The sequence below is a fragment of the Ailuropoda melanoleuca genome, chromosome 8 (genome assembly GCF_002007445.2).
Source record: "Ailuropoda melanoleuca isolate Jingjing chromosome 8, ASM200744v2, whole genome shotgun sequence".
Classification (NCBI taxonomy): Eukaryota; Metazoa; Chordata; class Mammalia; order Carnivora; family Ursidae; genus Ailuropoda; species Ailuropoda melanoleuca.
This window is the reverse complement of record NC_048225.1, coordinates 53,938,098-53,962,192: the sequence shown is the minus strand read 5'-3', so window position 1 is coordinate 53,962,192 and position 24,095 is coordinate 53,938,098. Positions and strand designations below refer to the sequence as shown.

The 24,095-nt window shown below is 39.3% G+C and overlaps 1 protein-coding gene across 1 annotated transcript in view; it reads left to right on the top strand.

The window, feature by feature from the left end:
* The window catches only part of RNF169 (ring finger protein 169), an 80,191-nt gene that overhangs the window by 46,471 nt on the left and 9,625 nt on the right, over positions 1-24,095 (top strand). The window contains exons 4-5 of the mRNA XM_034667599.1: positions 6,206-6,352; positions 10,071-10,189. Coding sequence (XP_034523490.1) covers positions 6,206-6,352; positions 10,071-10,189 — 266 coding nt within the window. The remainder of the gene's footprint in view (positions 1-6,205; positions 6,353-10,070; positions 10,190-24,095) is intronic.

Genomic DNA, 24,095 nt, shown 5'->3' with positions numbered 1-24,095 from the left:
GGAGAGGAAGAAGCAGGCTCATAGCGGAAGAGCCTGATGTGGGGCTCAATTCCATAACGCCGGGATCACACCCTGAGCCAAAGGCAGACACTTAACCGCTGTGCCACCCAGGCGCCCCCCCTGCCTTATTTTTAAAGTCAGTCACATACTTTCTTGCTTTTGAATTTTCAGTGATCTTTGTGTGTTCTGGATGCAAATCTTCTGTCAGGTATATGCTTTGCAAATGTTTTTCTCTCAGTCTGTGTCAGTGTTTTCATTCTCTTAGAGTCTTTTGAAGAGCAGGAGCTTTTAACTTTCATGGAAGATAGTTTATAAGTTTTTTTTTTTCTTTGTAGATTGTACTTTTGGTGTTATATTTAAGAATTCTTTGCCCAGCCTAAGTTCACAGAGATTTTCTCTTATGTTTTCTCCTGGAAGCTTTATGGTTTTAGGCTTTACATTTAGGTCTATGATCCATTTCGAGTTAATTTTTATACGTGGTGTGAGTATAGATCCACATTCCTTTTTGTGCACATAGATATTAAGTTGCTCCAGTACCGTCTGTTGAAAAGACTATCGCTTCTCGACTGGACTGCCTTTGTACCTTTGTCAAAAATCAGTTATCTCTGTGTTTGTGGGTTTATATCTAAACTCTATATTCTATCTGTACCATTGATCTGTTCATTTTTATACCAATACCATGCTGTTTTGATTGAGTATTGTAGCTTTATAACAAGTCTTGAAATCTGGTAGTGTTCATTCTGCAATTTGTTCTTTTCCAAAATTATTTTGGCTCTTATTCCTTCTCTATATATGCATCTGAATTTTAGTATCAGCCTGCCAGTTCCTACAAAAAAAAAAAAAAAAAAAGAAGAAGAAGAAGAAAGAAAAAAAATCCTTCTGGGATTTTGATTGGGATTGCATTGAATCTACAGACCAATTTGGGGAGAACTGGCATCTCAATAATATTGAGTCTTCAGACCCATCAACGTGATATATCCTATTTTTTTTAGGTCTTCTTTAATTTCTGTCAACAATGTTTGTGATTTTCAGTTTCCACATCTTTTGTCAGATTTATCTTAAGCATTTCACATTTTTGATGTTATTGTAAATGGTATTTTTAAATTTTCATTTTTTTCTAAGATTTTATTTATTTGACAGAGAGAGACACAGCAAGAGAGGGAACACAAGCAGGGGGAGTGGGAGAGGGAGAAGCATCCATTCTAGTGGATGTTCTAGATGGAGGATTATGTTGTCTGTGAATAGTGAATGTTGTTACTGGGGGACTTTACTACCAGATTTCAAGAACTGCTGTAATGCTAGTCATTAAGACAGTATGGTATTGGCATAAGGAAAAGACATGGATCAATGGAATAGACTAGAATGTAGTCCTGGAATAGACCCACTCATAAATAGTCAACTGATGTTCATAAAGGCACAAAAGTAATTCAGTGACAAAAGAACAGTCTTTTCCACAAACTGAATATCCTATGAATACGTAAAAGTGAATCTTGATCTCTATACAATATACAAAAATTGGTTCAAAATAGGTCATAGACTGGGGCGCCTGGGTGTCTCAGTCCCTAAGCGTCTGCCTTCGGCTCAGGGCGTGCTCCCAGCGTTCTGGGATCAAGCCCCGCATCAGACTCCTCCACTGGGAGCCTGCTTCTTCCTCTCCCACTCCCCATGTTTGTGTTCCCTCTCTCGCTGGCTATCTCTCTGTCAAAAAAAAAAAAAAAGACTTAAAATAGGTCATAGACTAAGCCTAAAAGCTAAAATTATGCAGAAGCGAATATAGAAGAAAACATTTTTGACCTTGGGGTAGGCAAAGATTTTCTAGACAGGAATATAAAAAATCCTAATCACAAAAGAAAAAAATTGATATATTAGACTTTATCAAAGTTAAAATTTTTACTTTCTAAGGGAGTAAAAATGCAAGACAAATACTGGGAGAAAATATTCTCAAAAGGTGTATCTAACAATGGACTTATATCCAGAATTTGTGAAGAACTCTTGCACCTAGCAAGCAATAAGCCTAAAAAATAATAATAATAAGAGTGCAAGGTTTGACTAGACACTTCACAAAAGAAGATATGTTTCCAAGCACATGAAAAGATGCTCAGCATAATTAGCCAGCAGGGAAATAGTTACTAAAGCCACAATGGGATGGCCCCTTACATCCTCCAGAATAGCTAAAATTAAAAGGCTAACAATTCCAAGAGTGAGACTGAATATGAGACTGTGAATCAGCTGAAAATCTCATGCATTGCTAGTGGAAGTATAAAATGGTATGACCACGGGGGCGCCTGTTGGCTCAGTTGTTAAGCGTCTGCCTTTGGCCCAGGGTGTGATCCCAGGGTTCTGGGATCGAGCCCCACATCGGGCTCCCTGCTCTGCTGGGAGCCTGCTTCTTCCTCTCTCACTCCCCCTGCTTGTGTTCCCTCTCTTGCCAGCTGTCTCTCTCTGCCAAATAAATAAATAAATTCTTAAAAAAAAAATGGTATGACCACGATGGGAAACATTTTGACAATCGTGTTATAATTCTAAACATATACTTACTATGTAACCCAGCAATTCCACTTGTAGCTGTTTAGCCAGGCAGAGTAACACATTTGTCCACAAAAAACATATCTTTTTTTTAGCAGCTTTATTCATAATAGCCCCAAACTAAAATGCAACCCAAATGTCTAACACTTAAATGGATAAACAAATTTTGGTGCCCCCAGGTGCACTAGTTTTGACAAGTGAAGGGGGTGTCTGGGTGGTTCAAGCGGTTAAGTGTCTGACTTTGGCTCAGGTCATGATCCCGGGGTCCTGGGATCAGGCCTTGCATCAGGCTCCCTGCTCAGGAGGGACTTAGCTGGTTCCTCAGCCTCTGCCACTCCCCCTGTTTGTGCTCGCTCTCTCTCTCTCAAATAAATCAATCAGATCTTAAAAACAAAACAAAACTAGTGAAGGCAAAGTAATTTGCAGGAAAAAATTACATGGTATTTCTTGGTAGTGTGACTGGGTATGAGATGAATGTACAGAAATCAGTAGTTTTTCTCTGATAATTAGCATGTGAAAACGGGAGCAGTAGAAATCATTCCGCTTACAGTAGTGGCCAGCCTCGCTTTGGTGCAGCCTGAGGCCTAGTTTAGCTCCTACGGCCTGCCTCTTGCTGGTAGCATTGGGCTTCTCTGATATTGCTGTTCCAGTGCCCACCATGGGGACTTGCCCAAGTTGTACAGCCAGCGTGAGGGGCATTTAACACCCTGTGGAGCAAACTTTGGTCCGTGGGAGGTAGGAGTCAATAGATATCTATGCTTCCCTTTGTCTCACTTCAGACTGACAGTCTTGAGATGCATTTCATGCAGTTTCTCTGTAGCCAATTACTGGACCAACTGTCACACCACTTTTATTGGCTTTCTTTCCTTGTTATGTTACTCTGTCTTTAACTCCTGCTCCCAAATAAGGTATTTATTATGCATGAGCCTTCGTCTCAGACTGTTCAGCTCCCCATAACAAAGAATTATGTGGCCCAAAAGTACTAAGGTTGAGAAACCCTGGTATTTGAAGCCAGTGGTTTGCTTTAAAACCCAAGCTCTTCAGAATTCAATCTCTGCAGCTTTTAACCCCTGAGCGTTAATTTTTATGTCTATAAAATGATAATGATGGATACACACAGAGCCGTTAATGTTTCAATGAGGTTAGCTCTATAAACCTAATGCCTGGAGCAAAGAGGAGTTCAGTACAGAGCAGCTACTGATATTTCTTTTTCAAGTGTGTATGCTACTTTCTGACACTCCCTGAGGTGTTTTCCCTGAATATGAAAACTCTTTACTAGAGACCAAGTTCGAAAGTCCTCACAAAAAACTGTCAAAAGGGACAAGAAAATAACTTCTACAGAACGCAGTATAGAGAAGACACAAACTTGATTCGTGTGAAGATTTAAATGCATATATGGGGTTTTCGATTTGGTCAATTTTTAGCTGTGTTCACAGCGTGTTAGAGACTCAACATTGCAATGGAAAGGTGGTTTGCACAGACATAGTTGTCAAAGTTCATTGTCAAAAATTTTGAGAGCAGCAATAAGCATAATTAGGAAGTAGAAGGATACACTTTAAAACACTGGAAAAACCAGAGGACATGGTATGTAAATACCATTAAACACTAAACAAAACAACACTAAAACATATAAAATAGGAAATTTAATAGTTTTATTAAAAATAGCGTGTGTGTGTGTATGTGTGTGTGTATGTGTGTGTATGTGTGTGTGTGTGTGTATGTGTGTGTGTGTGCGTGTGTGTGTGTGTGTGTTGGGGGCTATCCGGTGCATTTAGGAGGTTTAGTAGCAATCCCTGGCCTCACCTACTGTCTACCAGTAGTACACACCCCACACCCTCAGTTGTGACAACCAAAGGTGTCTCCTGGCATTGTTAGACGTACCCTGGGATTAAAATCATCAGCTTCAGATGAGAACCACTGATAGAAGCCTAGATTTGAATTCTAGCTCCAGGACTATGGCTCTGTGAATTTGAACCCGTTACCTAACTCCTAGGGCTTAGTTTTCTCACATGAGATAGTGTGTATACAGCGCTTAGCTCAGCACCTGACACCTAGGACTTCGATAAATGATAGCAATTCTTTTTTTTTTTTTTTTTAAGATTTTATTTATTTGACAGAGAGAGACACAGCAAGAAAGGGAACACAAGCAGGGGGAGTGGGTGAGGGAGAAGCAGGCTCCCAGCGGAGCAGGGAGCCAATGCGGGGCTCCGTCCCAGGACGCTGGGATCATGCCCTGAGCCAAAGGCAGATGCTTAACGACTGAGCCACCCAGGCGCCCCAATGATAGCAATTCTTATGCTAAAACTTGCTCTCTTTTTTGCCACTCTGCCTCTCCATACGCTGGACTTGAAACGCCCCTTTGTGTAGCATGTGCTCAATTTGTTGAGCAAGAAGTTCTCGTCTAATGTCATCAAAAGGCATTGAGCTTTCTCGTGGGCAGTTAACATAGATTTTAGGTTTGCTTTCTCCCTGGCTATGGATTTGCTTTTTTTCCTTTTGTGTTCTCGTTTGACTTGGGCCAAGTTGGGACTACGTTTCATTCGAGCCTCTTCCTGACACGACATTGTGTATGGTGTTCTTTGTCTATTCGTAAACTCTGGAATTAGACCCTGTGTTAAAGACCAGTTCAGGCCTGTAGGAATCGGACCTATAGAAATTGGAAAGATAAGACTAAATCTTAGTTGTCGTTTATTGTTATTGTTGTTTTTGCTTTTTAGCCCTGAGGCAACAGCCAATGAAAAATATTTGTTCTTTAGCTTAATTTTTTTTGCAACTATGATTTAAAATATTAGTAGCCTGTAATTGCTTTGATATACATTATGGCATTTAAGTTTTATTGAAACCCCAGGCAGTGAAAGGAAAATAAAAGGAGATTAGGAAAGGAAACTCTTAATGTACTATAAGCACACAGCAAGACACCACATTGAGTACCTGGTATTATTATCTCATTTATTTCTTACAGCAATATCTGCAGAGTAAGTAGAATTATCCCTATTTTGTAGGTGAGCATATGATCCTTTATGATGCTTCATCTGCCCAAGATCATATAGCTGGTAACTAAGTGACAGAACCACTAGAACCCAGGTTTTTATTCCAAAGCTCATCTTATTTTCATAATGCCCTGCTGCCTCCCCCAAATTAGGAGCATAGGCCTCTGCCTGAGATTTCTTTGTAAACCATGTATTTTGACCTACCTTCTAGACCACAAGATAATAGCGTAAATTGCAGAATGTTGAAACTGTGATACTTTTTCTGTTGCCTCCAGGACTGAAGACCTGTCTTGCCTCGCCCGGCTTCTCTGGCCTCTGTGGCCTACAGCTCAGCTCTTCTCCTCACTTAATACAGTTATATCTGGTTTATGGGAATAAGGGTTGTTTTTAGGTTTTTTTTGGCTAAGTGAATAAATCTTATTTTTTGATTATGTGTATTATCTTAGCTTTTATCATTTCATATTGCTCAAGCATGCAGAGCATGTAAGTCTTAAGCCATGCAGTGAATGTTCGGCAAGAGTCAAGTAAAAGCAGACTTACTTAAAAATTAAGAGAGCTTTATATCTAACAAGAAAAACAGTCTCATACTGCCGTGTGATCTGTTTGTTCTGATAGACTACTGAGTAAATGATGTTTTGAAGTCTGCCGTTGCCTAAAACTCTCCTTCGCTGTGTGATTTGTATTTCTAGCTGAGAGAGGAAAAGTTACAAGAGGAGAAAACTTCTGAAGATCAGATCCACAAGCTGTTATCAGAGGATACGGAAACAGGGAAAAAGAAAATGGATGACCAGAAAAAGAGAGATGAGCCATTAGTACTGAAGACAGATCTGGAACATGTAAGTAGATCACCGTCTTGATGGACAGCTGGCTCAAAATCAGTCATTAGCCTAGGTGACATGGATCTGGAAACCTGTGTTGGTGAGCTGTGAGAGCAGTCATAGCTGTTGACTGTGTAGTGACGAGTAGTGAAGAATTTAGCCTCCAGATGAGAGCTGGAGAGAATAATTCATGAATGGGACAATAAACTTGGGTGGAAAGATTAAGGGAATAGTTGGGGAAAAACAGTGAGTGAGGGGAAATACCTAGTATAGAATACTACTTGGTATTTTATATGAAATTTTATATGTATGTTGTCATTTTGACTTATGTGTTATTTGACGTTTGAGTTTTGAACATCTTATATCCTCAACTAGGTTTCCTTAAAGCTTGTATTTGATTTCCCTCTATTCTTTTCAGTGCCTTGAGCAACACAGTGCTAGATATAAGGTAGGTCTTCAATAGTAGATTACTTAGTTTAAACTAACCCTAATAAGACTTCTGATCTTGCCAAATCTTGCCTGAACTTTTTTCTTTACTTATTTACCAAGCAAATTCCTGGAAAGGGTTATAAGTGGTATATTTAATGTATGTAAGGAAGTACTTCTGGAAGGCCCACTGGATGCTCAAATGGATAATTACAACTGAGTTTTTTTCTTTAGTACATCATATTGGATCAGACATTTCCTATGGCTTGCTGTGTGTACTTAAGGTATCTTTAGAGTCGTAATCTTTTAAAATAGTTCGTGATTTAGACTTGTTAGTATTTCAGGTTAACTTTCTAGTTAGCTGGGATTAATGAAGCCTTACTATATATAAGACAGACAATGTAGAATAGAGGAAAACAAAATCTCTGTACCAGAAGTCGGCGTCTTAAACAGGTCCCAGCATTGTAATAGGCTGTACAACTTTGGCCAGGTTAGTTAATTTCTTTTGCTTTACTCTTTGCAAAGGCATTTTCCCTGAACTTCAGGAAATGAAATTATTTAAGCTTTCTTGGATCGGTGGTATTTGCTGCTGTCAACATGCATGTGCATTTTTGATCCCAGTTATAACAATAATAATTGTTATTTTTTAATTCTTGTTAAAAGTAACCACTTGCATTTTGGAGGGTTTCATCCTTGTAAAAGACTCAGTTTATCAAACATGAAATGCTTGCGTACTCTGAATGTTCTGTTCATTGGGAACTACAAAAGGAAAAAGACCGGAGAGGATGCAATTTAGCTAGGAAGTCAAGAGTAAAATATGATTGCCTTGTGCATACAGTGTGTTTTCTGACTAATAGCCCCGACTGTGGTCTGTGATCTCTAGACTGCAGCTCTGCCTCCTCACCCCAACAGGGCCGTCCTTTAGATCCCTTAGGGAAGATGACCCAGAAGGACCTTTCTCTTTAGGACAAACCGATCTTGATAAAGAGAGCTTACCCTCCACTGTGGTCCTTTGATAGAAAAGAACCTGCTGTTTTTGGCCTTGCCAGATCCAAGTTTCCTCCAGAAATGATCTCTAGTATTAATTCATGTCAAGGCCAGGAAATGGCTCTAATTAATTTTTCTTTTGCCACTACCAGCTTTGAAATAGAAATCAACTGCATTTTGTAGTTTTAAAAGGAATTGTAACCTAATCGTAATCTTTAAAGTAATCAGGAAGTATAAAACCTCAGACTTGTTTTTGTTTTTTTGATAATAGCCAGTTTCACAAAATTTTGTATGCAAAAACACGTTGAAGAAAATCTGATTTATGAACACTTAAAGTTTTAGATTTTTGTGATTTTACCTCTTTTTCTGTTTGCTTTTGTCTTTTTGAGGACTTTTAAATGGCTCTGGTTTTGCTTCAAATATGTCTTAAGAGTTTTTGGTATTGGAAAAATAATTTCATTTAGTCTACATTCAAATTGGGACCAAAGAGAGGCTCCAAGGGAGGCTCAGGGGAAAGCCAGCTGATGGAATGTATTTTATAGAGAGAGCAATATGATTAGAGCTGAACTGATCATTTTACTTTCCTGTACCAAATGACCTGGTGATTCCCCATTTCCTTTGGAATTAAATGAGAATTCTTTACCCCAACATCCAGGTCCTTAGTATTGTTCTAACTGATTGTCCCATCCTTGCTCAGACCCCCAAATTCTAGGGAACGGAGATGTTTGTGTTCCCCCAAATATATAACTTCATGCTTTTCCTCCTTAGAGTCTTTGCTCTGCATTTTCATGCCACCTGCTTACCTGTTGAAGGGCTGTTCATCTGTCCACGCCCAGTGCAAAAGCTGTCACCTTCCTGGAGCCTATAGGGATTCCTCACTTGTTTCTCTGCTCCTATCATCTACTCTCTCCTCTCCAACTTTGTAAATTTACAGGACTTATTTCATTCTCCCTTACATTATGCTTGTGTATTTGTGTTTCTCTACTAGATTTATAAGCTTGTTGAGTAAGTGAAATGTGTCCTAGCTATTTTAAAATCTCCTACAATATCTGGTACATCACAAGTGTTTGATTCATGTTTATCAAGTTGAATTCAAATGGAGGGAGGAAGGTGCTTATTCTAGAAGAAGAAATTACCATCTGTTGTTATCAGTTTGGAGTGGAAATAAAGTGGACGTGACAACTTATGATTTGTTATGGTACAGTTAATAACAATAACAGTGCGAATTGTTGGAAAACAATTTGGTGTAACAATTGTAATCGTAGCAAAGAAAAAGTGAAAAATTGCTCATCACCCAACAACTTAGAGATAACCCTTATGAACATTTTGGTAACTACCCTTCCGACTTCTTTTCTAAGTGCGTATAAAGAAACTTTAAATGTAAATTGAAAGACTCAAAAAGAGACCCTAAAATAAAATGAAGGTAGCTGAATGTATCAACAAGATGTAAAAAGCTGAGTCTAGGGGTATTTAGAAGCCCTTGCAGAAAAAGTGGCATTTGAAATGCCCCTGAAGGGCCAGTGAATATTTTTGAGGCAGAGAATGTCGAATAAGAGTTTTAGGCAAAGGGAATAGCATGCCCAGAAGAGAGGCTTAGAAAGGGTATGATGGTACACGGAGAGTAGAGTAATAGGATTGTATCCGTGTGCTTGGTAGTATGATGGTAGGATTAGAGGGAAGAAAGGCTGGCGAGAGCAAGACCTGTAAGTAGATTATTGCACCAGTCCATGCAGAAGAGGTTGAGATTCCAAGGAAAGGCAGTGACAGTGAGTATAAATGGGAGGAGTTAGATCTGAACGGCATTTTAGGAGTAGAATGGAGTAGAGTAGAACTGGCATGGAGGCAGCTTGGAGACGGACGCTCTGGATTGAAGTCCTAGTGTTAGCTACTTACTAACTCTATGGTCCTAGGCACATTAACTATTCTGAGCCTGTTTGCCACCTGGAGAAGACAGGTCATCCCTTCTTAATAGGGCTGATAGTAAACACAAATGAAATAAAATATTGATAAGTACTGGGTGTATTCAGAACCTCCATACAGTGTTGTTAAGACTTTGAAGAAAGGGAAAGGAGAGAGAGTCAGAGATGACATTGAGCCTTCTAGCTGGGTTGGTAGTGGGACTTAGAGAAAAAAAGAGTGCATTGAATTTTAGATATATTAAGTTTGAGCTACATTGGGGATATCCAGATTAGGACCTCCAAGAGGCAGTCGGAAACATGGGTGCTCAGAGAGAAATGACCTACAATAGCTGTGAAACAATAGCTTTGGGAACAGTCCATGGGCACACCAAATAGACAGTGTTGTCTCCCTTGTCTCCTGCCAGTGTCCTGCACGCCTCTCAGATTCAGAGAACGAAGAACCTTCCCGAGGCAAGATGACACAGACCCATCGCTCGGCATTTGTTTCCAAGAACAACTCCTACTCCTTAGCTTTCCTGGCAGGGTAAGAGACTGATACTGAATTCAGTCGCAGTTCTTTCATTTTGAAGTACGAGACTAAAGGGAATGCGGTGGGTGGGGGGAGGAACAAAAGTCCTTGTTGCAGCCACTTTGCGGGAGGTGGGAAGGGGGGAATGATGTGGGAATTGGTTTTCGAATATCTATTAGGAACAAGGGGCTGATCTAAAAGTAATTTTTACTTATTTCTGGTGTCTTCAGGGTAGGATTATGCTAATTTCTGTGCTGCGAAGTGTGACCATTCTATCCTGGGAGGGGACCACAAAGACAGCTTCTGCTAACAATATCGATACATCCATTCTCTCTGTGGACTTTTTTCTCTTAGTAGGAAGTGAGACCAGAGTTCATTTTATTTTCAATGCCTAGAACTAAAATATATCTTGAATAGGTTTCAAGAGGGCAAACTGAAAAGTTTCTAAGGTCCTTGTCAAGGAATCTCTTGATCCTTTAGACTTTGCAGGCTGTGGGGAGGAAAGGAGGGAGGAAATGGATGGATGTTGGATAATGGAGGGAGTAATGAAGGGCTAGATGGAAGGAAAAAGGAAAAAAGGAGGAAGGATGGAAGGAAAAAGAGAAGGAGGAAGGAAGGAAGAAAAAAGGAAGGAAGGGGGAAGAGGGATACATAAATAGGAGGAAGGGCAGAAGAAATGGTGGAGGGATGGTAGGAAGGAATCATTCGTTCAGCAGACAAATTTTGTGAATAGCTACGTGCCATGCTTTCTGTTTTAATATAAAATGAAAAGACATCACTTATGCCATTTTGTTGCTGTTTCTGGTTAAAGCTGGCATTGCTCACCCTTATATCTAGGGTTTCTCTCCTCCTTCCCAGCAACCCCATTGGGTAGATCTCTCTTTCTTGTGGCCCCTGTGGACCTACACCTATTTATTTTATTCTTTTATTTTGAGGCTTTTAATTGCTAATCACTAATAAATGTAACCCCCAAAAGCTTCCAAGTTTAAGAATGTTATAAAGTAAGAACTGTTATCCCTAATGTAGTTTTTATATCTGAATCTTTTTTGTATGTATACTTTTCGAGCAGTCTGATCTTCCTGTTATTTCTGAGAGTAAACCTCTGATTTTCGTGTTATTTCTGAGAGTAACATTCACTAACCCCCTCCCATCCCCTAAATGCTTCCCCTTCTCTAGGTAATGGTAACTCCTTTTTCCAGGAAGGCTCTCTCCTAGAGTATTGATTCATTCATTTGACATTTGTTTAATGGTCACTGTATTGTAGCCACTTAGGTTTGATAATCAGAACCCAATAAGTAAGATGTAAGCCAGGGTGCTTTCCATTTATGGTAAAGATGAAACTCTTTCGTCGTGCATATGAGCTGGAACCGTAGATGCCCTCTAAAGTTAAAAAATTCAAGATTGCTTGACTTAGAATTTTTCAGCTGCTGATTGTATATATGGAGTTGCCCCCATTTATAGCAGGCGTATTTTAATGATGATAAGAGAGATCTACTGAAAAGAGAAAAAGATCATATCATTCATTCCAATTAAGTCACAACAAATACTCCCTAAAACAAATAAATGTTGCTTTTAGGCAGTCTGTGATTAGTTAATTAAGATCTCATCATTTGAAATGACTTGGAAAAAAGAGAAATTTTTATTCAAATCCAAATAAGATGCCAAGGCCACATTGCCCCAATTAGTTATCACCGATTCCAGTCTCTGCTGTTGGGACTCATTCTCCTAAAGGAGGTAGTGGGTTAATACGACATGACTTAGAAATGCCTAGCAAGGAACTTAGAAAATTCTTTCTAAAGGCTAAAATGTAAAGCCTTTACAGAGGGGTTTGCTTTTTTTAGTTTAAATTTTAATTTTTTAAAAAAGATTTATTTATTTATTAGAGAGAGAGGGAGAGCATGAGTGGGAGGGACAGATGGAGAGGGAGAGACTATCAAGCAGACTCTTGGGCCCAACTGACTGTGCCACACAGGTGTCCAGGGGGTTGCTTTTGATTATGTATGGCTCTAGAATCTCTGTAATGTATCTTCTTTTCCTGCTCCTTGGCCCACCCTTGCCCTTACTCCATATCATTGAGCCACAGTGGGACTAATTTATAGGAAAAGAGTCGCTTTACATTTTACTATTAAGGAGTGTTTGCAGTTGATCTCATATATTTCAGCATTCATTTTTTTCAAATATCCAAGGTTGTGGGCTGAGTTTAGCTATTAGTAGAGTTGTTACAACAATTCATTGGATTTGGTTAGTAGGCTCATCTTTTTAGGACATAGTTTGCTGATGTCATGGAAACGTTAGGTTGGAAAATCGATTATGGTAATACTGTAAATCACCTCTCTTATGTGGTCAACATGCTTTTTTCCTTAGATAAGAAAATATTTAAATTTCAGTTCCAAAGGATACTTAGAAAAACAATATGGATTTGCAAGTGCTGAAATTGTTGCCAGGTGAACTGGGGAGACCCTGGGCCCTGAGGCCTCGACCCAGCCCATCCCACAGATGTGGCTGAAGGCTCTTGGTCTCCTTGCAAGAAAGAATTCAAGGATAAACCAGACACAACGGTTGAGCAGAACAAGTAGGAAAGTTTATGAAAGTGAGAGTCCACTGTTGAGATGTGAGGACGGGCAAGCCCAGGGAGAGCTGCGCACCCTGGGGTTGGGCGTCTGTCTTTTATTGACAGTTGTTCCCTAGGGGGTGGAACACTTATCCCTTGGTTCTTGGGAACAGGGTTTCACACCTTTTCTCCCTTACTTGGTCAGTGTCTCTGGCCTTCTTTGTCTTGGGTCTATCTGGTTTGATCTGGCGTCTGTGGCTTTGTTTTTGGAGGGCTGCCAGGACGGGTCTCTAACTTTCCCTGATAGCAGTACTGAGCCAAGACACACCTCCTCCACTTGGCTAGCTGCCAGGCGTCCTGTTGAAGCCTAACTAACTGCCTACTCTAACACAATGGGATGTAGCTTATGGATATATTAAAAAAAATAATTAGCATGGTGATGGTTGCACAACAATGTGACTGTAAACTTAACATGGTTAAAGTGATAGCTTTTATGTTATATATATTTTAGCATATTAAAAAAAGTAATAGTTTTTGGGTATTTCAAATGCATTTTTTTCCATGTGTTAAACAGCAACAAAAGAATAGGTTTTCTCCGTAATTCTCCATAAATTCTTTTCCTAAAGAGAGGTCATATGTAAAAGCTTTGAAAGTTTTTACAACTGTATTTAAATCAAATCAATCTGCATTTGTTTTACTTATCTACTTCTTTCTTAAGCCCAAAGGCATGGAGGTAAGAGTGAGTAGGCCTGATAGGATAGTTATTTTGGAAGGAATCCATTAATCGATTCTGGCTATGAGTCTTGCCAACAGCTCAGTCTCTTTTTATGTGAAAAATTCAAAGCAAAAAGGGCTTTAAGGCACTATTCATAAAATTGTACAGTCCTATTGAAAATGAAACGTCTCTTGGGGAGGCAGATAGTTAATCCAAGATCATTTCTTTTTTTTTCTTTTTTTTTTTTTTAAAGATTTTATTTATTTATTCGACAGAGATAGAGACAGTCAGCGAGAGAGGGAAACACAAGCAGGGGGAGTGTGAGAGGAAGAAGCAGGCTCATAGCGAAGAGCCTGATGTGGGGCTCGATCCCATAACGCCGGGATCACGCCCTGAGCCGAAGGCAGACGCTTAACCGCTGTGCCACCCAGGCGCCCCAATCCAAGATCATTTCTAAGTTAATTACAAAATATATGTTAACTGAAAAAAATTAAGTTGAACCATAAGATATATAATTGTAAAGTTAAACTTTTATTTTAAATATTGAGAAACTGGTTTGTTTGTTTACATTTATTTCCCTTCACTCCTCATTCCCTTCTTCCTCACTAGAATGAAACAAAAAACCTGGTTGCAAATTTTTCCAAAATCTCAGGCTGGAAAAACTTTCTCTGTTGCGTTGGTGTCTTTTCAAAAGGCTCTCTGTCCAGTTGCATCTTCCTCTTTGCTTTTGCTATCAGGAGGTTTAGAATCAGGACAGGGTTTTCAATTCAGTCATCATGACTTTCCAACATAGCCTATAATTTAAAAAAAAAAAAGTTTGGTATACTTTTTCCATATTTATTATTTAATGTGATCTTCATCCTCCGTTAAGACTCAGTCTTTATGTATTTTTGCAGTAAGTCACTTTGGATTCTTCTTGGAAATAGGGCATAATCATAAAAAGGAATATAATTAAACCATGTATCCTCTTTCCAGTTTAAAAAATGAAAAAAAAATAGAAATGCAGTGATGCCAGTATTGCCGTTCCATACAAAATTGTATTTTAAGTAAATGGCGCCTAACAAGATTTCTGGCACATGGTAAGTTCAGTGACTATTACTGCCACTCTTTCGTTATATTTTTTTAGAATGTGGACTCTTAGAGCTGAAAAGGATCTTAAATATTATCTAATGTTTTTGTTTTATTGATGAGAAGACTAGAACCTAGAGAGAAAACATGGTTTGCCAAATCGTAGATAGCTAGAATAGTAGGAATCTGAGACAGAACTGAGGTTTCTTGGCTCTTTCCATTCTACCCCATTGTCCCCCATCTCCAGGGCTGGGCAAGGATTTTTACTGGGTGGTTTCTTAAGATTATTTTGACCTCTAAAATCGAAGCATCTAGAAGTGGCTTAAAGCAGAGTTTTAAAGAGTGGAAAGGATAAGGCCCTGACATGAAACGAAGGGGGTGAGGGTAGTTGGAAATTTCTGTAAAAATTTAAGGATTAGACATAGCAAGTTGTGTGTGGGGAGTAGTCCAACAGTAGCCATGAGGGAGAGGAGACTGAGAGAAAGATGAGGTAGTAAGTTACAAGAAGCCAAAGACTTGGTGACGGCCTGGGGCATGTCCTGTGCTCGCGCACGCGCGTGCGTGTGTGTGTGTGTGTGTGTGTGTGTGTGTGTGTGTGTGTGTTGGGGAGGGATAAAGGAATTGAAAGAAATCAAGCAGATGGCCTGGTTATTAAGAGGACAGATGTTGTTAAAAGTAGTGGAATCTGCTTGAAAAGGGAAGCTAGCTTAAGGAGAAGTGATGTGGAACTTAAGGAGAGGGGCAGATTTTATAGGTGTCAGTGATCTCTCTGCTCTACCAGGACAGAAATACCTGGTAGTTTTCAGAGGGTGGGATAGTGAGTGAGTGGGCTCTGCACCAGGGGAACTAGCTTTTATCTAGTGCTTTCTGTCATGTTGAGTACTCTACATTCCTCATTTCATTTAGTTCTCACATTAGTCCTACAAGTTTTATAATACTATTCCAATCTTACGGCTAAGGAACATGCAGTTCAGACAGGTTGAGTAGCTCACCTCATTAGGGTGACAGAGTTGGAACTGGAACTCAGGTCTCTCTTTATTTCAAACCTATGCGATTTCTTATCATACCATTGTCAGGACCCTTGTGACCAAAGGTTCCGTACTTGGAACCTGGTCTTGAAATGATCTGCCTTTGCAAGGGAAAGCTGCCTTCCTTCTGTTTGTTTAATTTATACTCTGCCTTGTTTTAACAGACGTAAGTAAGAACCTGTCAAGTTATCCTGCCATTTGAGGGGACTGAGGTAGGATGGAAATGTTCTAAGATCGATTGTGGTAATGGTTAGATAACTGTGAATTAAAAATTATTAAATTGTGGGGCGCCTGGGTGGCACAGCGGTTAAGCGTCTGCCTTCGGCTCAGGGCGTGATCCCGACGTTATGGGATTGAGCCCCATATCAGGCTTCTCCGCTAGAAGCCTTCTTCTTCCTCTCCCACTCCCCCTGCTTGTGTTCCCTCTCTCGCTGGCTGTCTCTATCTCTGTCAAATAAATAAATAAAATCTTTAAAAAAAATTATTAAATTGTACACTTAAAAAAAAAAAGAATACTAGCGTACACAAGGCAGATAACCCAGATCATAAATCTATAAAGGAAGGATTGGAACAAAATCTCACCCATTTCTGGGTGCATGGTAGCTACACCTGGGCCTAAGGAAGCTGCTGGTTTCATTCAAGTATGTGTACATGTGGTGGTGGTTGGGAGGGCTCGTACATGCAGGCTAGGCGCTAGAAGGAGGCTCCTCGCCAGCCTTTAGCTTCTTGGTGGAACTCAGCTCTACCAGACCTGAGAGTTTAATTAAAAAACTAATGAGAGTTTTAATTAAAAAACTAATGTGGTTTGGATATGTGAGAGTGATGATTGAACAGTTGAGAGCATGAGCTATCTAATGTTTTGTATCATGTATTGCCATTTAAAAACCCTTTAAGCAGTGTTTTATAAGCATAAATCTTCTAGCTTTCCAGCTGCATGTTTATACTGGCTGCCCCTCCTTTTCTTTGTTTGTAAGTCAGATTCATTGTGGTTGTGGGTATTTTTAGCCTAACTCTACATCCCAGAAACCATCTGGTCTCTTGGCAATGGAAATTTTAAGCCAGTTGCCTTTCAGACAATGCTGCTTTCTCTTGTTTATGACTTCGTTATGTGTTTGGAAGAGAGAGCTTCCCCAGATGTGCTGGGTCTGTTCTGTGGCAGAGTAGAGTAGAATGTAAGATCAATATGCTGTGGTAGAAAGAGCACAGGCTTAAAATCATAGAGATACGGGTTTAAACCTTGGCTTCAGCTGTGTGACCTTGGAAGATCACTTCCCTCAGTTCTTTGTTAAATGAGGATGATGATGCTTATCTCATGGGTTTCTGTATGTATTAAATGAGATACAGGGGCTCCTGGGTGGCTCAGTCGTTGAGCGTCTGCCTTTGGCTCAGGGTGTGATCCCCGCGTTCTGGGATCGAGCCCCACATCAGGCTCCTCTGCTGGGAGCCTGCTTCTTCCTCTCCCACTCCCCCTGCTTGTGTTCCCTCTCTCGCTGGCTATCACTCTCTCTGTCAAATAAATAAATAAAATCTTTAAAAATAAATAAATAAATGAGATACAATATATTTAAAGCAGCTTAGTGCCTGACAGATACTACATTCCTAGTAAATGTTGAAGTTTTCTCTTTTTTTCATAAAGAGGAGAGAGGTGTTTCTGTGCATATTTTTTTTCATTTATAAGAAATTTATTAGATATATCCACTATGTCTTAGGGTGTGGGGGTACAGAAATGGATGTGCACAAACTAGTGAGAGTAGTTACTTCTTTTATTTTTTAGTGAAGATGTTGAGTCCTTCCAACTCTAAGAATATTACCAAGTTCACTAGTCTTGACTATTCTCAGCCAGTATTTTGAAGTCTCTTATCTTGACCAAATACTACAATAATAATACGTTTATGGCTAAGATGTTTTTACCATCATGATTTTTGTGGCTCTTAATGTAACAATAATAATGTAAAAGGGGAGAATAGAGTCATATAGAACAAAGCTTTTGTATGCTATTGAAATTGAATTGATATTAATTTTGAAATAGATTGTTGTAAATTAAGATGTTAATTGTGATCCCCATAGCAATCACTAGGAAATAAATAAAACATATTTAGTAAAGGAATAAGAAGAGACTCAAAATGGCACACAGGAAATGTCTAACACAAAAGAAGGCATTAATGGAGAATTGAGGAACAAAAAAGGTATAAGACATAGAAGACAAATAGCAAAACGGCAGAAGTTAAGTCCTTCCTTATCAGTAATTACATTAAATGTAAATGACTTAAACTCTCCAAATAAAAGACAGAATGGATTTTTTAAAAATATCATCCAAATAGGGGTGCCTGGGTGGCTCAGTCAATTAAGTGTCTGTCTCTTGGTTTTGGCTTAGGTCATGATCAGGGTTGTGAGACTGAGCCCCGTGCTAGGCTCTGCACTGAGTGTGAAGCCTGCTTAAGATTCTCTTTCTCGGGGCGCCTGGGTGGCACAGCGGTTAAGCATCTGCCTTCGGCTCAGGGCGTGATCCCGGCATTCTGGGATCGAGCCCCACATCAGGCTCCTCCACTAGGAGCCTGCTTCTTCCTCTCCCACTCCCCCTGCTTGTGTTCCCTCTCTCGCTGGCTGTCTCTATCTCTGTCAAATGAATAAATAAAATCTTAAAAAAAAAAAAAAAAAAGATTCTCTTTCTCCCTCTGCCCCTACCCCTCACTCTCTCTCAAAAAAAAAAAAAAAATTCCAACTATATGCTGAGACTCCCTTTAGATCCGAAGACAAAAATAGGTTGAAAATGAAAGGATAGAGAAAGATATTCTGTGCAAACAGTAATAAAAAGAGAACTGTCTGGAGTAGATATTAGTATAGCTAGTGTAGACTTTAGGACAAAAATTATTACAAGAGACAAGGTGGGCATTGTATAATGATAAAAATGTCAATCTATTAATAAGATATAACCATTATATGGGCACCTGGCTGACTTGGTCAGTAGAGCACGTGACTCTTGATTTCTGGGTTGTGAGTTTGAGCCCCATGTTGGGTGTGGAGATTACTTAAAAAAAGAAGAAGATGGGGCACCTGGGTGGCTCAGTTGCTAAGTGTCTGCCTTTGGCTCAGGGCGTGATCCCAGAGTCCTGGGATCGAGCCCCTCATCGGGCTCCCTGCTCAGTGAGAGCCTGCTTCTTCCCTCTCCCACTCCCCCTGCTTGTGTTCCCTCTCTCGCTGGCTGTCTCTCTCTCTCTGTCAAATAAATAAATAAAATCTTTTTAAAAAATAAAAGAAGAAGATATAACCATTGTAAACACATATACACCTAATAATAGATGCACAAAATATATGAAGCAAAAACTGACAGAATTGAAGGGAATAGTAGGCATTTTTAATGATAATATTTGGAGACTTTAATACCCGTTTCAATAATGGATGTCATACACAGATGATAGGTAAACAAGGATATAGACGACTTGCACAATACTGTATACCAAATAGACTTACCATATATAAAGCACTCTACCTCACAACAGCAGAACACACATTTTACTATAGTGCACATAGAACATTCTCCAGAATAGACCATATGTTACACCATAAAACAAGTCTCAATAAATTTTAAAAGATTGGAATAATATGAAATATCTTTTTTGACCACAATAGAATGAAGCTGTAAGTCAATAACAGAAGGAAAATTGGAAAATTCACAAATATGTGGATAGTAAACAATACAATTCAAAAAAACCAATAGATCAAAAAAGAAATCACAAGAGAAATTAGAAAATACCCTGAGAGGAATGAAAATGAAACCCACCATACTAAAACTGTTGGAATGCAGTAAAAGTAGTGCTTAGAGGGAGATTTATAGCTTTAAAGGCCTACATTTAAAATGAAGAAAAAATCTCAAATAAATAACCAGATCTTCATAACCTGTGGATCCTGCCACCTGACTCACAGGCACTCCCAGCTCTTCACACACTTCATTCACACCTCCACCCTGTGGCCCGCTTCCTGTACATATTCCCAGTGGCAGTGAGAATGAGTATTGGTAGATGACTAATGAGCATGTGTAGAAAGTCAGTCAGACTCCGGACAAGGGAGAGACCACAAACTTGAGCTTTAGTGCCACCCTTGGAAAAGCAAAAGGGAGGCTGTCAGCACTTGACCTTGTATGTTGCAGAATCAAGAGAAGTCATAGAAGCTTAAGAATTCTGCCACAAGAGGGAGCAAGAAGCAAGGAGCAGGTGTATCCATAGAAGGTCTGAAAGCCTCAGAATCCCTACCAAAGCTGATGGAAGATATTTCTTTCCCAAAGGCAATTAATGAAGACGGGAAGAAGTGACTGCTACTTCAAATGTGAAGACAGGGATGCGAAATTTCAAGGAACATGAAAAATCAAGGAAATATGACACCATCAAAAGATCATAATAATTTTCCAGTAATGGATCCCAAAGACATGAAGATCTGTGATATATACCCAATAAAGAGTTCAAAATAGCTGTTTTTGGGAGGCTCACTGAGCTACAAGGAAACACAGAAAGACAATTCAACTAAATCAGGACAACAGTAGTATAAAAAAAGAAAGAGAAGGTTAACAAAAAGAAATCTTAAGGAAGAGCCAAACAAAAATTCTGAAGCTGGGGGCACCTGGGCGGCACAGTGGTTAAGCATCTGCCTTCGGCTCAGGGCGTGATCCCGGCGTTATGGGATCGAGCCCCACATCAGGCTCTTCCTCTTTGAGCCTGCTTCTTCCTCTCCCACTCCCCCTGCTTGTGTTCCCTCTCTCGCTGGCTGTCTCTATCTCTGTCGAATAAAGAAATTAAAAAATCTTTAAAAAAAAATTCTGAAGCTGAACAATACAGTGAATGAAAAGAAAAGTGCAATGGAGAGCATCAACATCAGAATGGATCAAGCAGAAGAAAGGAAAATTAGAAACAGTGAAGAAAGCCAATACGACCTATGGGATAACATCGAAAGAAACAACTTGCAAATTATTAGAGTTCTAGAAGGAGAAGAGTAGGAGAGGGAGAAGGGAGTAGAAAAGTTATTTAAAGAAGTAAGAACTGCTCAAATTTGGGGGAGAGGTTTGGATATCTATATTTGGGAAGCTCATAGGTCACCAAACAAACTCAAAGAGATTCTCACCAAATTAGAAAGCAAGAAGTACAATTGTCTTTGTTTGGAGATGATATGATCTTATGTATGGAAAGTACTAAAGACCACCAAAAAACTGTTAGAGCTAATCAATGAATTCAGTCATGTTGCTGTATACAAAATTAGCATACAGAAGTCACGTATGTTTCTACACACTAACAATGGAATATCTGAAAAAGAAAGAAAAGAGCCCCGGGATGCCTGGTTGGCTCAGTTAGGCATGACAGTCAGTTGGCAAGACCCAACTCTTGATTTTGGCTCAAGCCATGATCTCAGGGTTGTGAGATCAAGCTCCATGTCAGGCTTCCCACTCAGTGGGGAGTCTGCTTGAGACTCTCTCTCTCTCTCCTTCTCCCTCTGCCCCTCCCCCAACTCTCTCTCTCTCTAATAAATAAATCTTTTTAAAAAAGAAATAAAGCAGGCTTATTCACCATAGCATCCAAAAAATAAAATACTTGGGAATAAATTTAACCAAGACTTGATGGACGAAATTGAAGACATAAATAAATGGAGAGCTATCCTGTGTTTATGGATCAGAGGAATTAATAATAAAAAATCCATAGTACCCCAAAACATCTATATCAATGCAATCCCTATCAATATTCCAAAGACCTTGTTCATAGAAATAGCAAAAAGAGCCCTAAAATTTGTATGGAACCATGAAAGACCCCAAATAGCCTTTGTTCTTTAGAGAGAACAAAGTTGAAGTCATCACGCTTCCTGACTTCAGACTATATTACAAAGCTATATTAATCAAAACAGTATAGTACTGGCATAAAAACAGCCAAAGAAATAGAATTGAGAGCCCTGAAATAAACCTATGCATGTATGGTCAGCTAATATTTGACAAGGGAGCCAAAAATACTCAATGGAGAAAGGATAGTCTCTTCAACAAATGGTATTGGGAAACCTGCATAATCACGTGCAGAAGAATGAAATTGGATGCCTATTTTACACCACTCACAAAAACTAGCTTGTAATAGATTGGAGACTGAAACATGAGACCTGAAAGTGTAAAACTCCTAGAAGAAAACATAGGGAAAGAGCTCCTTGGCATTGGTCTTGGCAATGATTTTTTAGATACAACACTAAAAGCACAAGGAACAAAAGCAAAAAACGAAGTAAGTGGGGGCTACTTCAAACAAATCCTCCTCGCTGCAAAAGAAACAATCAACAGAATGAAAAGGCAACCTGAGAGATGGGAGAAAATATTTTTCAATCATCTCTCAGATAAGGGGTTATATCCAAAATATTTAAGGAACTCATACAATTCAAGAGCAAACACACACACACAAAACAAACAATAACAAAAAACCTCAAACAACCCAAATGAAAAATCAGAAGAGGAACTAAACAGACATTTCTCTAAAGAAGACATATACATGGCCAACAGGGGGCCACCTGGGGGGCTCAGTCGGTTGAGTATCTGCCTTCAGCTCAGGTGATGATCCCAGGGTCCTGGGATTGAGCCCTGCATCGGGCTCCCTACTCAGAACGGAGCCTGCTTCTCTCTCTCCGTTTGCCACTCCCCCTGCTTGTACTCTCCCTTTCTCTCTCTCTCAAATAAATAAAATCTTGTTTAAAAAAAGGCCAACAGGTACATGAAAAGATGCTCAACATCACTAATCATCAGGGAAATGCAAATCAAAACCGCAGTGAGATATCACCTCACACCTGTTAGAATGGCTATTATCATCGAGAGAATAAGAGATATGTGTTGATGAGGGTGTAGAGAAAAGGGAACCCTTGTGCACTGCTGGTGGGAATGCAAACCGGTACAGCCAGCATGGAAAACAGTAAGGTGTTTCCTCAAAAAATGAAAATAGAGCTACCATATGATCCAGCAATCCCACTTCTGGGTATATATCCAAAGGAATGAAATTAGGATCTCCCAGAGCTAATATGCACTCCCATGTTAATTGCAACATTATTCATAATAGCTAAGCTATGGAAACTTTTGAAGTGTCCATCTATGGATGAATAGATAAAGAAAATGCGTCTGTACACACACACTCACACACACATTATTCAGCTACACATACACACACACACACACACACACAGTGTGGAATATTATTGAGCTATGAGAAAGAAGGAAATTCTGCCATTTGCAGCAACATGAATGGACCTTGAGGACCTTATGCGAAGTGAAATAAGAGAGAAAGATGCACACTGTATGATATCACTTATATGTGGAATCTTAAAAAATTCAAATCATAAAAACAGAAGAGAGAAACGTTGCCAGAGGGTGGAGGAAGTGGGGAGGTGTTGGTCAAAGGGTTGTACGTTCTGGGTATCGTATGTGCGGCATGGTAATTATAGTTAACAATACCATATTATGTGCTTGAAAGCTGCTTTCAAGTATACTTGGAAGTTAAATCATCTCACCACAAAAAAGCAATGCTAATTATGTGAGGTGATGGAGGTGTTAACCCTTCTATGGTAATCATCTCACAAAATATAAGTGTATCAGATCAACACATGTACACTTTATGTGTATACAGTATTATATGTCACTTAAGTCTGATAAAGCTGGAAAAAAGAAAAAGCATCCAGATTGCAAAGGAAGAAGTAAAACTATCTCAGTTCACAGATGACATGATATTATTCATAGGAAATCCTAAAAATACTAGAATTTTGAAAAAACTACTAAGCTAATAAATTTAGCAAAGTTGCAGGATACGAGATCACCACATAGAAATCAGTTGCATTTCTATACTGTTAGCAATGAGCAATCTGAAAATGTAATTAGGAAAGCAATTCTATTTACAACAGCATCAAAAAGAATATAGTCATGAATAAATTTAACCAAGGAGGTGCAAGACTTAAACTGAAAACTGAAACTACAAAATATTGTTGAAATAGTTGAAGAAGACTTAAATGAAGGGAAAGACCTTCTGTGTTCATGGATTAGAAGACTTGACATTGTTAAGATGGCAATATTCCCCCAACTTGTTTTACAGATTCATTGCAATACCTATTAAAATTACAGTCTCCTTTTTTTGCAGAAACGAACAAGCTGATACTAAAATTCACATACGGAATTGCAGAGGATCCCAAACAGACAATATAATCTTGAAAAAGATCAAGGGTAGAGGACACCCTTCCTGATTTCAAAATTCATCGCAAAGCTACAGTCATCAAGAGTGTGGTACCGAAATAGGGGTAGATATATCAATCAGTGGAGCAGAATTGGGAGTCCAGAAATAAACCCATATGTCAGTTGATTTTCAGTAAGGGTACCAAGACTATTCTATGGGGGAAAGAATAGTCTTCACATAGGGTGCTGGGACCACAACTGGATTAGCACATGCTAAATAAAGAATGAAGTTGGACTGAACCCCAACCTCACACCAAATACAGTAGAGAATTCAAATTGGATCAGATACATAAATGGAAGGGCTAAAACTATAAAACTCTTAGAAGGAAACGCTTAGA